Source organism: Myripristis murdjan, chromosome 14, assembly GCF_902150065.1.
Source record: "Myripristis murdjan chromosome 14, fMyrMur1.1, whole genome shotgun sequence".
NCBI lineage: Eukaryota > Metazoa > Chordata > Actinopteri > Holocentriformes > Holocentridae > Myripristis > Myripristis murdjan.
The window spans coordinates 36,177,778-36,192,777 of NC_043993.1; the positions used below are offsets into that span (position 1 = coordinate 36,177,778).

General features: G+C 43.4%; 1 protein-coding gene across 4 annotated transcripts in view; it reads left to right on the top strand.

Moving 5' to 3' along the window:
• Positions 1–3,346: 3,346 nt before the first annotated feature.
• The window catches only part of LOC115371219 (platelet-derived growth factor receptor beta-like), a 29,177-nt gene continuing 17,523 nt past the window's right edge, over positions 3,347–15,000 (top strand). For 2 of the 4 annotated variants that reach the window (XM_030068425.1, XM_030068427.1), the window contains exons 1-7: positions 3,351–3,575; positions 7,188–7,256; positions 12,359–12,453; positions 13,143–13,338; positions 13,481–13,741; positions 14,566–14,696; positions 14,818–14,899. In XM_030068425.1, the coding sequence (XP_029924285.1) occupies positions 7,199–7,256; positions 12,359–12,453; positions 13,143–13,338; positions 13,481–13,741; positions 14,566–14,696; positions 14,818–14,899 (823 nt within the window). In that variant the 5' untranslated portion in view covers positions 3,351–3,575; positions 7,188–7,198. Of the gene's footprint in view, positions 3,576–7,187; positions 7,257–12,358; positions 12,454–13,142; positions 13,339–13,480; positions 13,742–14,565; positions 14,697–14,817; positions 14,900–15,000 lie in introns of all 4 variants that reach the window. The other 2 variants (XR_003929342.1, XM_030068426.1) reach the window with 2 other exon arrangements.

The window sequence follows — 15,000 nt, forward strand, 5'->3', positions numbered from 1 at the left end:
CAAAATAGCCACCCTTTGCTCTGATTACTGCTTTGCACACTCTTGGCATTCTCTCGATGAGCTTCAAGAGGTAGTCACCTGAAATGGTTTTCCAACAGTCTTGAAGGAGTTCCCAGAGGTGTTTAGCACTTGTTGGCCCCTTTGCCTTCACTCTGCGGTCCAGCTCACCCCAAACCATCTGGATTGGGTTCAGGTCCGGTGACTGTGGCGGCCAGGTCATCTGCCGCAGCACTCCATCACTCTCCTTCTTGGTCAAATAGCCCTTACACAGCCTGGAGGTGTGTTTGGGGTCATTGTCCTGTTGAAAAATAAATGATCGTCCAACTACAGTTTTTTTTGATTGCTTGAACTCGCTGTGCCAAAACTCTAAACACAACGCAAATAAGACACAACACCTGGAAATAAACCATTCACATATATGGCAAACTGAAACTCAGTCATCAAAACTTAAAAATCCTTTGTCAAAATTTAACTCTGATGGCAAAAGGAAACACATTTCCATCACATGAACACACTTTCACAGCAGCAAGCAACACAATAACACACTGAACACAAAACACTGCATTTTTTTTTTTTACTGCTTTTCATTTATTTCTTCAAAAAGAATTCTGCAAAGCTCAAAATAGAAAGCACATTTTTCACAGTAACAACTGTTTCCAAAATAACCAAAAAGTAAAAATAAATAAGTAAGGTGTCAACTCAAAACTGAATAGTGTATAGAGTATACTGTACTTTACAGTACAGTACAGTTTTTTTCAATCACTTTTTCCAGGATAATGAAACTGGGATCCACTTTGTCGTCATCTTCACCTCCAAAACACAGCAGTTTTCTTCTGCAAATGTGTTCATACCTTTTCATTGGATTCACACATTTTTCACACTCTTTTGCACCTGCATCACTGTGAAATCACTAGTGCACCTGCATCACTACCCTTTTCCATAAATCATCATTCACCAATCAATCAGTATGCACCTACAAAAAGGGGCCTATAAATTGTATTCTGTATTTTTTTTTTTTTTCAACTCCTTTGATTTTTTCTATGTAATACTGTATGTGAATTACAGTATTTCAGTTTTTGCCATCAATACAGTAAAATGTCACTTCAAAGTCTTTCTGAGTTTGGATGCAGTTCTTTACTGTAAGTTCACATTTGAATGTGCAGCACACAGGAGAACCTTGTTCAAACTGACAGCTGTATTTTGCATTCTGCTGTCAGCTGTGTTACAGTACAGTAGAGCTGACTGAAGGAATCTACTCATTTGGGCAGAAGTTGAGTTGTTTGAGGGAAATATTGGCTTTTGCTACTTGCTTTACAATGTGTAACTATGTAAATTGTCAAAAAAAAAAAAATGACTGCAATACACACAGGAGAAAGTAAGGTTGAATCTGCTCAGACTGAAAAGGGTCTGTTGCATTCTGGTGTTGAGTATGAAGTGAGTGAGCAGATTAGTTGTATTGGGTGGCAACAAAATGTGCTTTTGCTGCATGTTTGAAATGTTTTGTCATGGTAAGAGCCTTTTGCAAACAAAATTTGTTATTTTGGGCAGAGCACCTCTCATTAGGCTGATGGATTTACTGTTTTGATACCAGGGTTTCTGAGTTGACAAACATAAATAAACATACATAGTATAGTACGTAAAGCAAAAATAAAACAGTACAACAAAATCAAACTACGCACGGCCACAAAATCTCATCCACATCGCATACGATGTCTTCCTGTGCCTCTTTCTCTCACCGCCTCCACACAAAGTACTCAACATGGCTGACCTGGGGTCTGTTTGTAGAGCTTAGGCCCTGACTGACTGCTGTTCAGTTTTCTAAGTAAGTGCTTTCATGTGTGTGTCTCGGGTTTTCTAATTACCCGATGTGTTTTATATTTTGAACATAAGTGTTTTCCCAATGTTACCACATGATTTCATGTTTGAGCGAGGTGTCTTCTGTATGAATAGTGTCTGGTGTTCAGGAGGAAGTGTGTTGCAGAATAGCAAACGTAGTAGCAGAAAAGCACATGTGTCTAAGTTGTGGCCACGCTGTGTTTAAGGTTTAGTTCCAATGAGTTCAAGTTTTGTCACATTGGTTTAAGTAGATGTTCCTACTGTGTAAGCGATCATAAAAAACTGTAAATGCAGAACTGAAATCTACAAACAGCATCCTTACATGTGTCTTCATGGTCTCACTGTGCCAGGGCTGTGTGTGGAGCGTCATCATCACAGTGTCAAATCAACTTTTATTTTGTTGAGAGCTTAAAAAGGCCACATTAGGAGGAGAGGACTCAGACAGGTTTCATTCAGACAGACAGAAAATAGCGCTGCTGAGAGCGGGATCACGTCTCCAGGTCTCTGGCTGCCAGTCCAGACAAATCCTGGACTGGGACAGAAGCTGGGACCAGCAGTGAGCTGCAGACCTCCAGAGGAAGAGAAGATCCTGAGGTGAATCGCGGAGGCCACGAAGTCGTGAAGACGTGGCTGGAAAGACGAGAGGCTCGTAAAGTCTGGATCCAGCTGGTCTGAGCTCTGCCGTCTGACTTCGCCCCAAACCCGACCAGACCGTCCCGAAGGCCAGGTCCCTGTTTTTCTACGCTCTCATTCGTTTAAAGCAAAAATGAAACGTCACAGAGACGATGACATCATCAGTCCATCTGGAAATGTCTCATGTCTGATCATGTAGAGAGTGGAGCACCCCCTGCAGGTGGCCGTTCCCCACCCAGCTCCACACAGCAGATCCTGGATCTGCTCAGTCACTTTAGCTGTTTAATATGAATGACATCACTTCCTGTTCTTTCTGCTGGCTGCTTTTACTTTGAGAGAGGTCTGTGTGTGTGTGTGTGTGTGTGTGTGTGTGTGTGAGAGAGAGAGAGAGAGAGAGAGAGTCAGCCTCCAAGTTTAGCTCCACATCCGGACACACACACACACACACACACACACAGCTTTTTCTGTGTGAAAAGAAAAACCTATGTGAGTTTCCCCCTCACTGTGTGTGTGTGTGTGTGTGTGTGTGTGTGTGTGTGTGTGTGTGGCGGGGGCACATAAAGACAGATTGGAAACAGACGTTGGCTCGCTCATGTTTTTTCTCCCAGACTCTCTCTCCTGTACTGACTTAATGTCGCTCGCCCCCTCTCCTTTGTTTCCATTCGTTTTCCCTCTGGAATGAAGGGAGAGAGGGGGGGGGGGGGGGGGGAAGGAGAGAGACAGAGAGAGAGAGAGAGAGAGAGAGAGGGAAGGAGAGAGAGAGAAACAGAGAGAGAGAGAGGGAAGGAGAGAGAGACAGAGAGAGAGAGGGGGAAGGAGAGAGAGAGAGAGGGAAGGAGAGAGAGGGAAGGAGAGAGGAGGAGGAGTGAGGCGTCTCTCTCAGACTGAACCTCTTTTCTTTTCTCTGTATTTTCTTCCAGACTGAAACTTGGTCGCCGTAGCAACAACGGATCTCTACTGGGACTTCATGGACTCTGCAGTATTTGTAGTATTTGGATAGTATTGTGGTATTGATCAGTACTGATCAGTATTGATCAGTATTGACTGGTGTCAATAGTATTGACTTTTCCAGGAATGAAAGCTGGAGCACTGAGGAAAGTTTCATGGTGAGTAACTGATGGACCTGATAACTTATCAATATGTGATTGATTGGCATGTGATTGCTATGTTCCTGATTGATGAGCCTGTTCTGGCTCTCCTGATGTGATTGATTAATGTGATGGACTGATGAGATTGACAGAAACTCTTTAATGTTTATTATTTAACTGGATCCCCTCCAAACAACAAAACAACAAAATAACAGAAACATGTAACAGACGGTAAACATGTGAACTGTCTGGTGCATGGGGGCGGGGCTAATGGTCACATCCCCTGCTCAGGGGCGGGGCTAATGGCCACATCCTCTGCTTGGGGGTGGGGCTAATGGCCACATCCTCTGCTTGTTGGCGGGGCTAATGGCCACATCCTCTGCTTGTTGGCGGGGCTAATGGCCACATCCCCTGGTCTGGTCCAGCAGCAGCAGCATCTTTGTTTAGTGGAAATTAACTTGAAAATTTTACAGTCTTTAACGCTCTGTCACCACTTCCTGTTTACAAACAGCATTACTAACACACACCGCTTTCTACTTCCTGTTTACAAACAGCGTTACTAACAATGCGTAAGCACGAGTCCCTGACCGCCTCTCTTCAGATTCAGGCTCATGTTGAGAACTCTTATCTGGGACTCTAATCTGGAGTCTAATCTGGATCTGCCAACTTTACCATAAAATGACCCTAAATGGCCCATAAAAAACCCTGAGAAATTACCATAATATTAGTTATAACACATACAAGAAGCCAAATAGCCAAATATAAATAATTAAAAAATTAATAAAAAAATTGAAAATCCCCAAAGCAATCCAAAATAAAAAGAAACAAAGTAACTGAAGGCGATTAAAGACAAATGTTGCCAGGTGAAACAGAGGGTGTACCATGTACCAGAGCTCCGTCCCGATCGCAGTGACCAGGGTTCGAATCCGACCTCAGGTCCTTTGCTGCAGGTTGTCCCCCCTCTTTCCCCTGCCCCTCCTGTCTCTCTCTCCCCTGCCGTTCTTGTCTATCTTCACTTTGACTGTCAAATAAAGAAGAAATGCCAAAAAAATAATCTTAAAAAAAAGACAAATGTTGCCTCAGTCTTCAGTGTTTCCTGTGAGCCTCCCTGCTCATTGCCAGAGGCTGAAACCTAACGTCGCCATCCTAGGAAAAAAAAAAAAAACTCTGTCCCGCTGGCCCCTCCCAGGCCGGCGTGGCGTCGCTCTTCATCCTCCTCCTCTTCCTCAGCGCTCGCCAGCGGCTCAACCCCGGATTTTCTCTCGCCGGGGAACAAGTTTTGTCCGCTTACTGTTTCTCCATTTCCTTTTTTCCCACAACTGTGATTTTCATATCTTCTTATTGGACGTGGTTCAGTCCACCATGTGCTGAAGGCCCTGGATGTTGTTGGACTGTCATGTGTGACGGTTGAGGACAGAGCCCAGGGAGCGGCAGACGGGGTGGTGGTTTCCATTTTTAAAAAGGAGGACCGAAGAGTGTGCTCCAGTTATTGTGGTATCACGTTTCTCGGCCTCCCTGGGAAAGCTCACTCCAGGAGACTCCAGCCAACGTCGGACCTCGGATTCGAGAAGAACAATGCAGATTCCATCCTGCCATGGAACAGTGGACCGGCTCTTCAACCTCGCATGGATACCGGAGGAATCACAGCAGTTTGTGCTTTGCAGATTTGGAGAAGGCTTATGACTGCAGGGACGGTGCTGCAGCACCATGGTGTACCGGGTGTACCTCTGCAGGCCACCCGGTCCATGTATAAGCGCAGTGAGAGTCGTGTCCGCCTTCTTGGCACTATGTTGCGCTCGTTCCCGGTGGCCGCTGGACTCGGCCAGGGCTGCCCCCTGTCTCCAATTCTGTTCCTGATCTTCATGGACAGGATCTCGAGGTGCAGTCCAGGGAATTGGGGGGTCCAGTTTGGTGACCTCAGGATTCCTTTGCTGCTCTTTGTGGATGATGTGGTCCTGCTGGCCTCATCAGGCTGATCTTTGTTCCAACCCTCACCTGCGCTCCTCACCTGAGCTCTGGGTACTGACCGGAAGAGCGAGGTCAAGGGTACAAGCGGCAGAAATGCTCAGAGTAGAGCTGCTGCTCCTCTGCATTGGCACACACACATCGTCTTTTGCCCCGCCCCTTGCCCCTTTTCACTGGATAGGTGGCGTGGCAGTGGGCGGAGCTAATTTTTGGTGGAGCGAAGTTTCATCACACTGACAAGATCTGAAGGCTGGAGAGTTCGCCTGTTAGCTATTAGTTCATCAGCTATGAGCTTGTTAGCTATTAGCTCATCAGCTATTAGCTTGCTAGCTATTAGCTCATCAGCTATGAGCTTGTTAGCTATTAGCTCATCAGCTATGAGCTTGCTAGCTATTAGCTCATCAGCTATTACCTTGATAGCTATGAGCTCATTTGCTATTAGCTTGTTAACTATTGGCTCATTAGCTCTTGGTCTTTAGTTCGTTAGTTCATGGGGTTTTAATTTTTTGAGCGGCTGTAATCATCACAGTGATTTCTGTGAAGTTACCAAGTAAATTTCCACTCTGGAAACACACACACACACACACACACACACACACACACACAGAGTGTAATTTTCCTGTTTTATTTCCAGTAAAACTGATTTACATTTTTCTGTTTACCAAGCAGAGACTGCCTGCTCTGTGTGTGTTTTTGTGTGTGTGTGTGTGTGTGTGTGTGTGTGTGGTGGGTTTTAAGCAAAATTTTAAAAATGAATGACGATCATATTAATTTCATACAGATGTCAATAATTAATAGTTATTAATATGTTAATTAATCATATTACCTTATTAAACTGTAAACTGGCTCTGATCCAAAATCAGTCTTTTGTGTCTTTTATTATTTACTTATAAATTATGAATTATTGATTAATCATAATGCTGGTTAAGGTTTCATCCATCAGTGATCAGCGATCAATAAAGTGATCATTTTGTCTAAGCACTCTCTGTCTCTCTCTCTCTCTGTCTCTCTCTCTCTCTCTCTCTCTCTCTCTCTCTCTCTCTCTCTCTCTCCGACTCCACAGGAAATTCTTCTGCTTGTTTATTTTTTTTTCCACATTCCTTCCTTCTAAATACTGACTCCTCATTGGCCAAGATCCTTAAGGACACGCTCTAATTGGATGACTGGCCTCTTCCCCTGTGGAGACACACACACACACACACACACACACACACACAGAGGAATGTATTCAGGTCTGGTTGGATCATCAGGTTTGAACTGAAGGAAAACTCAGTTCAGTTCAAAATGATTTTTTATGACATCACAGTCCACGTTACCATGGTAACATATGCAAAATATAGAGCAATAAATGTCTGTAGTGCAAATTAACTGCATGGGAATAATTATAAGAAGAAGAAGAAAGTGTGAAAATGATGTTCATGTTGCTGTGGCCGGTCAGGATGTTTTTTTTTTGTTTCTGTAAAACTCAACGTCTTCCATAAGATTTCCACCGAGGCAGCAGAACCTCAGGAGAACCAATCGTCTGCTTCCTAAATGGTTCCAGATTTCCTTTGACTGAGCTCAGAGAAATGTGAATCTTCTGTACCAGCGGCTGCTCATTTTCACCAACGCACAGGGAAAACATTATTATCATTCATCTCTCCTCTCTCTGCTCTGATTGGCCAGAAGCAGCTGCCATGACGGTGTCCATCAGTGGAAAAACAGGAAGTGCATCTGGGCTCCACTTCCTGCTAGGTGAGTAAAGAGACATTCCAACCAAATTAACTGGAAACACCTCAAACAAGAAATGACAGGCAGGCTCTGCCCTCCAGTGAGGGGTGTGGCAAAAGCAGTGGGCGTGGTCACGGGAGTGGGTGGGTGGAAATTTGTCTGGTCTCTTTCCTTCCTAAACCGAACTGTAATAAAATAATAATTCGAATTTACTAAAGTTTCTGCAGAAAATTTAAATGTGCTTGCCACCACTGCAGTATGGAGGACTAAAAGGGACAGAATGAAATAAATAAATACATCTTTAAATAAATACTTAAAAGTGTCATTAATTAATTAAAATGGGAATTAAATAAATAAATGTGTCATTAAATGTGTCATTAATTCATTAAAATACCAGCTCATTTAATGTAAAAACATATATATAATTATTTCATTATTTATTTAATTTATTTAATTCTTTCTTCTTTAATTTAATTCTTTAATTTATTTAATTATTTATTTAATTCCCATTTTAATTAATTAATGACACTTTTAATTATTTATTTAAAGATGTATTTATTTATTTCATTCTGTCCCTTTTAGTCCTCCATACTGCAGATCACGTGGCCATGTGCTTTGCTATACTGCAAGTAGGTTGTGTTTGGTTTGTAGTTATTTTGCTAAGTGGTTACTGTTGCAAGGGAGCTGGCAGGCAGTTACTTTGGTATTGTGGGTGGTTGCTGAGCAGCTGCTATAGTCTTCTGAGTGGTCATTGTTTGTATGTGGTTGCTATGGTGTGCTGGGTGGTTGCTAAGGCTTTTAGCTAAGTGGTTTCTAAGGCATAGCTAGGTGGTTGCTAAGGTGTTGTGGTTGGTTACTAAGGCTTTTAGCTAGGTAGTTGCTATGGTGTTGTGGTTGGTTGCTAAGGCTTTTAGCTAGGTAGTTGCTATGGTGTTGTGGTTGGTTGCTGGTTGGTTGGTTAGTTGCTAAGTCTTAGCTAGGTTGTTGCTATGGGGTTGCTAGGGAGTTTGGGGTGGTTGCTATGGGGTTGCTATGGTGTTCTAGGTGGTTGCTATGGGGTTGCTATGGTGGTCTGGGTGGTTGCTAAGGCTTTTAGCTAGGTGGTTGCTATGGTGTTGTAGTTGGTTGCTAAGCCTTTTAGCTAGGTGGTTGCTGTGGTGTTCTGGCTGGTTGCTAAGGCTTTTAGCTAGGTGGTTGATATAGTGTTCTGGGTGGTTGCTATGGTGTTCTGGGTGGTTGCTAAGGCTTTTAGCTAGGTGGTTGCTATGGTGTTGTGGTTGGTTGCTAAGGCTTTTAGCTAGGTGGTTGCTATGGTGTTCTGGGTGGTTGCTATGGGGTTGAGAAGTGTTTGCTGTGGGGTTGCTAGGGTGTTTGGGGTGGTTGCTCAGGACCTGCTTTAGTGGCGGGGATGATGGCTGGGATGTCATGGCAGCAGTGCTGGAGATACAGAGCCACCACCTGTGTCATCCAGCCAATCACAGGCAGGTCTGTCACTGCCCACAGACACAAGTGATGTTCTAGAAAGTTCACAGCAGAGTAACAGAGGTAACTGTGAGACCTTCTCCTCAAAGTAATGGTCAAACCAATGCTCCACCAAACCAAACTGTGTGAAAATTGTGCACCAGAAATGTCAGAATTATAGTTAAAAATAGTAGTTGAATAGTTATAGTTAAAAAGTTATGGTTAAAAAGTGTGTGTTTCTCCTTTGCTCCCCAGATTTTGGGTTTCAGTTATAATGGAAGTCTGTGGGGCAGGGGGCTGGCACTCCTGCCTCGTTAAGGCTGAGTGTGTCAAAAGTTTAAGCCAGTTTGCTTCTGTAGTTAGATTTTCAGAAGCACAACTGATTTTCCTACCACTTTACCATTTTTCATGGGTATGGTGTGGAAATTATGTCTGTGACTTCGAGTTAAGGAGAGGAACAAATATCAAGCTGATGTTTTAAGATAAGACAACTTTATTAATCCCCAAAGGCATGCACATAGCATGCACCTAGTAAACAAATACACATCACAACAACAATGATTTCAACACAAGGCCATTGAGACATGATTAAAACCATAAATAAATAAAAGACACTGAGACAAAATTAAAAACTAGAAGATACTATAGATAAAAGAAAGGTAAATCAATAATTAACTCTTTGGTCTTCCCAACATTCAGCTTTAAAAAAAATTGAGTCACACCAGTTGGCAAATGACTGGGCCTCCCTTTTATAGGCCAGGTCGTTGCCCTGGTTGAGTAGACCCACCAGGGCAGTGTCATCTGAAAACTTCTATATCAGACATGTCTGTAGTCAGAAGTATAAAGTGAGAATAAAAAAGGGGATAAAAATGTGCCCTGTGGCACTCCTGTATTGGTTAAGATGGTGTCAGACAGTGTATTCTCAAGCCAAACAAACTGAGGTCGAGATAAAAATCCAGGCAATAGTTGTGTTAGGCAATTTAAAATCAATTAGTTTGTTGGCTAAAATATGTGGCTGTATTGTATTAAAAGCACTCGAAAAATCAAAAAACATAATCCTGACAGAACTGGCAGTAATTTCAAAGTGACTATAGATGTTATGAAGCATAAACAGTATAGCATCATCTACTCCCACTCCCCTCCTATAGGCAAATTGAATGGGATCCTGGAAGAGTGACACCTGCCTAGTCAGGTGATCTAGGACAACTCTCTCAAAACATTTCATAATGTGCGATGTCAGAGCTATTGGTCTCAGGTTAGCAAGGTCACTGGACACTTTGGCTTACTTAGGAACGGGGACAAGGCAAGAGGTTTTCCACATCAGTGGAATTTTAGCAGATGACAGTGACAGTGAGAACAGTGAGTGGAGGACCGAGCACAGCTGGTCAGCACAGACTTTTAAGGTGCGTGGATGAACACCGTCAGGCCCTGCAGCCTTCTTGGCTTTAATCCGCTTTAGCTGCTGGTGAACCTCTTCGGTGTTTAGAACAATAGCTGCACTACAGTCCTCAGAGCTGCTCTGCATGAGAGAAGAGAGAATATTCTCATGTGTAGCAGAGAAATCAGATACATTGAACCTTGCAAAAAACAAATTAGCATCATTCACATTTATCCCTGAACCATAGAAACTGGGATTACTGGTCCCATATCCAGTGACGGACTTCATCCCATTCCAGAGCCCTCTTGTGTTGCTGTTGGACATGTGACCTTCAACTCTTTCTTTATAACTGATAACTGCTTTCAGCTCCCTTTGAGGATCTCTAATCCTGTCTTTATCACCACTGTAAAAAGCAGCCTTCTTCCTATTAATAGCTGCTTTAACCTCACTTCTCACCCATGGTTTGTTATTAGGAAAGATTCTGATTTGACACAATAGTTCATGTAACAGGTAACTCTGTCCGAGATACTGTCCAGATCACTGTCACCGTCAGAGAACACCGTCCAGTCCGTGCATTCAAAGCATCCCCTTAAAATTTCACAGGCCTCTTCTGACCAGATGCACACAGATTTGGACGTAGTCGGCAGTCTCCGTATCACCGGTGTATATCGAGACATCACAGATATCAGGTTATGGTCCGAATTACCCAGCGGAGGAAGCACATTAGCTACGAAGCTCTCTTTAACATTTGTATAAAAAAGGTCAATAGTTTTATCCCCCCTCGTAGGGCATGACACCATTTGTCTAAAGGATGGTAAAGTAGAGGAGACAGAGCAGTGATTAAAGTCCCCGTTTATCCTCTCCAGCGCATCTGGAGAAGAGCGCTGAAGGTTATGAGTGATTTTTGATATTGTCTCTGTGGCCAGCTTCCCGTTGCCTGATGGAGGAATGGAGACCACTAAGACAGTCACATGGGAGAACTCCCTGGGCAGGTAATAAGGTCGACAACTCACTGCAAGGAGCTCAATGTTCGGGTCACAGAATCTCTCCTTTATTGTGACATGTCCAGGATGGCACCACCGATCGTTCACATACAGACAGACACCCCCGCCTTGCTTTTTGCCCGTCGTCACTTGATCCCTGTCCACCCTGTAAAGTGTAAATGTCAGACAGCCACGTCTCCGAAAAACACAGTAAACTGCTCCGACGGTACCGGTGGTTGCACTTCAAACAAGCTGTCAACTCATCAGCCTTGTTTACTAAGGAGCAGACATTCCCCATAATAACATAGGGCAGGACGGGCTTGTATCCACGCCGGCTGTTCCTGACCTGGACACCCCCTCTGCGTCCTCTCTTTCTTGCTCTTGTGTGTTTGTGTGGCTTTCCAAACAATTAACGTCCACCGCCACAGAAAGCAAACAAACGCACGATTATTAAGTGCAGCCATAATCTTGTCTTCAGTGATCGAGTCACGTAATGATCAGGGGTCAAGGGCCATTAAAACCACTTAAAACCACTTAAAACCACTTAAAAAACACAAACAAACACAGATGTGCACAGAGTCGCCAGCAAGGGGGCGGAGCCTCACCGCGCCTCAATTTTACACACATAAAATTGCACTTGTGCTGACCCGTTTAAACTTCGAATGGAGGTTGTAGGCCAAAGTATGTGGGAGCTGCGTGGGTTTGAAAATGCATGGATGTTGGACGTTTTCCCATTCATTCCTAATGAGGCTGAAAATGTGACTTTAATCGGACATTGTGAAGAAACAATAAGTCGGATCGCTTTCAAAACTGGTAACCCACTTGTCCTCCACAAGATGAATGTTTTTCATATTTATTGTATGACATGAGAGCCTGGCTGTGAAGCCTGTGAGCTGCATAAGATCAGCTGGTGGACTAAACAGAGCACCTCTGTTAATTAACGTCCAAGCTCAAATACATTTCCAGGTCATCATCAACAGGCCAGGCCGACATTAAGGAAAGCTTTTGTCCAGTGTGAAAATTAAGTTTGGCTATTCTGTCGTATGATAACTGCAATGCATTTTGTCATAGACCATATGACATATGATTTTATGACATATGATTTTGGAATATGTGTTTTATTTAAATTATGGATTGCAGAATAAGTGAGCAGAGAATTGGGTTACCTGTTATCAAATTAATAGGTGGCGCCTCTTGGGGTGCCTGTGTCTGTCTGTCGGTCTACTTGTCTGACCTGTCTGTCTCTCTACCTGTCTGTCTGTCTGACTGTCGCTCTACCTGTCTGTCTGTCTGTCTGTCTGCAGTGCTGTTCTTGGTTTGTCCAGAAAGGGGCTTGTCTCTCGAGTTGAGTCCCTCTGGTGTCGAAGTGTTGCTGAGTTCAAACTCCTCCTTCTCTGTGGTGAGAAAAAAAACAAAAATACTTCCTAAAATACTAGAAATACTTCTAATACTGCCATTAATACTACTAATACTAATACTAAAACATCTGACACAAATACTAATACTAATACTAAAACTTCTGACACAAATACTAATACTAATACTAATACTTCTGACAGAAATACTAATAATAATACTAAAACTTCTTACAAAATTACTAATAATAATACTAGTATTTCCACTGCTGCTGATTTCAAATGCAGTTTCATACATAAGGATTTTTTTTATATATTATTTTAGTTCAGTTCATGTTGCAAGAAAACAATACAATTTCATTTAATTTTTTTTTTTTTCTAAAGAGTAGTTTTTAGTTTTTATTTCAATTAAACTAAAATGTTTATTTTTTCCACAGCCAGTTGTAGTTTTTAGTTCAGTTTCAGTGAACTAGAGCAACCTTGGTACCTGCTTCCGGAAAACACACACACACACACACACACACACACACACACACACACAATACAGACTGACACTAACACACCGCTTAAAATTTGCTGAGTTCCAGGTAATTAGAACCAGTTTTAGTCTCTGACCAATCAGAGGCAGCGTGTCACTCTCATTTGTCCACTTTTATTTTGGAGAAACCTAACAAAGGACCAAACGGCCGGTTAGTCTGCAAACATGTGACCGCAGGTACCTGTGTGTCTCCAGGTGTGCTCAGGATGGGCTCAGGTGTTATGGCGGCTGCCTCGGGACTCGGTCCCCGAGGGCGTCGTGTTGGACAATCAAGGATCCAGCAGCGTCCTGCAGCTGCACAACGCCACCTGGAGGCATTCTGGGAGATACATCTGTGAGGAGGCCTCATCTGACGAGACCAAAGAGCTGGACATCTTCATACCAGGACGAGGTGATGAGCCAGCCGCCGCGGACACGGTGCCCTTAAGCAAGGCATCCGTTGTCATCCCAAGCTCACAGGAACATTTGATCTGCAGAGTAGAAAATACAACAAAAAGTTGACTTTGTTGTGATGCATCTGGCGCCCCCTGCAGGTCCGGATGAATGGTTTGTCCCGATGGGTCCGGGTGTTGTGATGAAGGAGGGTGAAGAAGGCACGATTCCTTGCGTCGTGTCCGACCCGCGGCTGAACGTCACACTGTACGAACGGCCCGGCAGGGCGCCAGTTAGCGGCGTAACGTTCCAGCCGGGCCGCGGCTTCACGGGTCGTCTGAACGACACATCATACGTGTGCTCAGCCACCCAGGGTGGGGAGGAGAGAGAGTCGCAGGTCTTCTACGTCTTTAGCATCGTGGGTGAGTAAGATATCAGATATTAGATCAGATTAGATCAGATTAGGTCAGATCAGATTAGATTAGATTAGATCAGATTAGATCAGATCAAATCAGATTATATTAGATTAGATCAGATTAGATCATATGAGATCAGATGAGATGAGATTAGATCAGATTAGATTCGATTAGATTCGATTAGATTCGATTCGATCAGATGCGATCAGATGAGATCAGATTCGATTCGATTCGATTCGATCAGATTAGATTAGATTAGATTAGATTAGATTAGATCAAATTAGATTAGATTAGATCTCGTGATCTGTCATCGTCAATTTCCTTTTTAATTCTAGTTCTCTTTTTGTCCATTTTATTGAATCTTTACTAAATAAAGTTTGAGTTGCCTGTGTCTAAAATGTGCTGTCGCCCCGCGCCCTGGTGTCATTTTCTGAGTCTTGTTCTGTGATTAATCCTCATTGTTTATACCTCAGATTAGATCAGATTAGATAGTGTTCAATGCTGTTTTTGAAGGGAGAAGTGAATGTGCAAACAAGTTTGTTTTGGGCGCATGAGCAAGAACTGTGGAGGAAAAGGGAAACTAGGAGGAAGTTACAAGACGCTCAGTTTCATGTTGTTGCAACAGCTGCAGTGTGCCTGTTGGGAAAAAGCACAAGAAGGGAAAAGCAAAGGATTTCTTTGGAAAATGAATCCGGGAATATTGTTTCAGTGGTGCAGAATGAGGGGCCACATACTGTGAGGGGTGATGTTCCTGCATGGAGAGCTGACCTGTCTGCCTTTTGACCTGTCTGTCTATCTTTGTGTCTGTCTCTCACCTGTCTGCCTGCCAGTCCCTAAGGTGATGGAGGTGGAGATGTGGGCGTCAGGCTCTGTGCTGCGGCAGGGCGAGGTGTTGACCATCAACTGCACCGTCAAAGACACAGAGATGGTTTACTTCACCTGGGACTTTCCCCGCAAACAGGTACTTGTCTTTCTGTCTGTCTGACTGTCTGTCTCTCTGTGTGTCTACCTGTCTGTCTGTCTGGAGAATCCTTTGTCATTTTCTGAGGTTAAACATGAATTCTCCTCTTCTGTTGGTCCAGGACATTGAGCCCCTGACAGATTTCCTGCCCAACAGAATCCGGTCCTTCATCAACATCTCCGTGGCAACGCTTGCAGATTCTGGTCAGATCCCACCGAGGAATCTAGTCTCTCTTTTGTTGTTGTTTTTATTCGGATTCTAAAAGATGAAAAACAGAAAACATGATTAAAACAAATTTATCTGA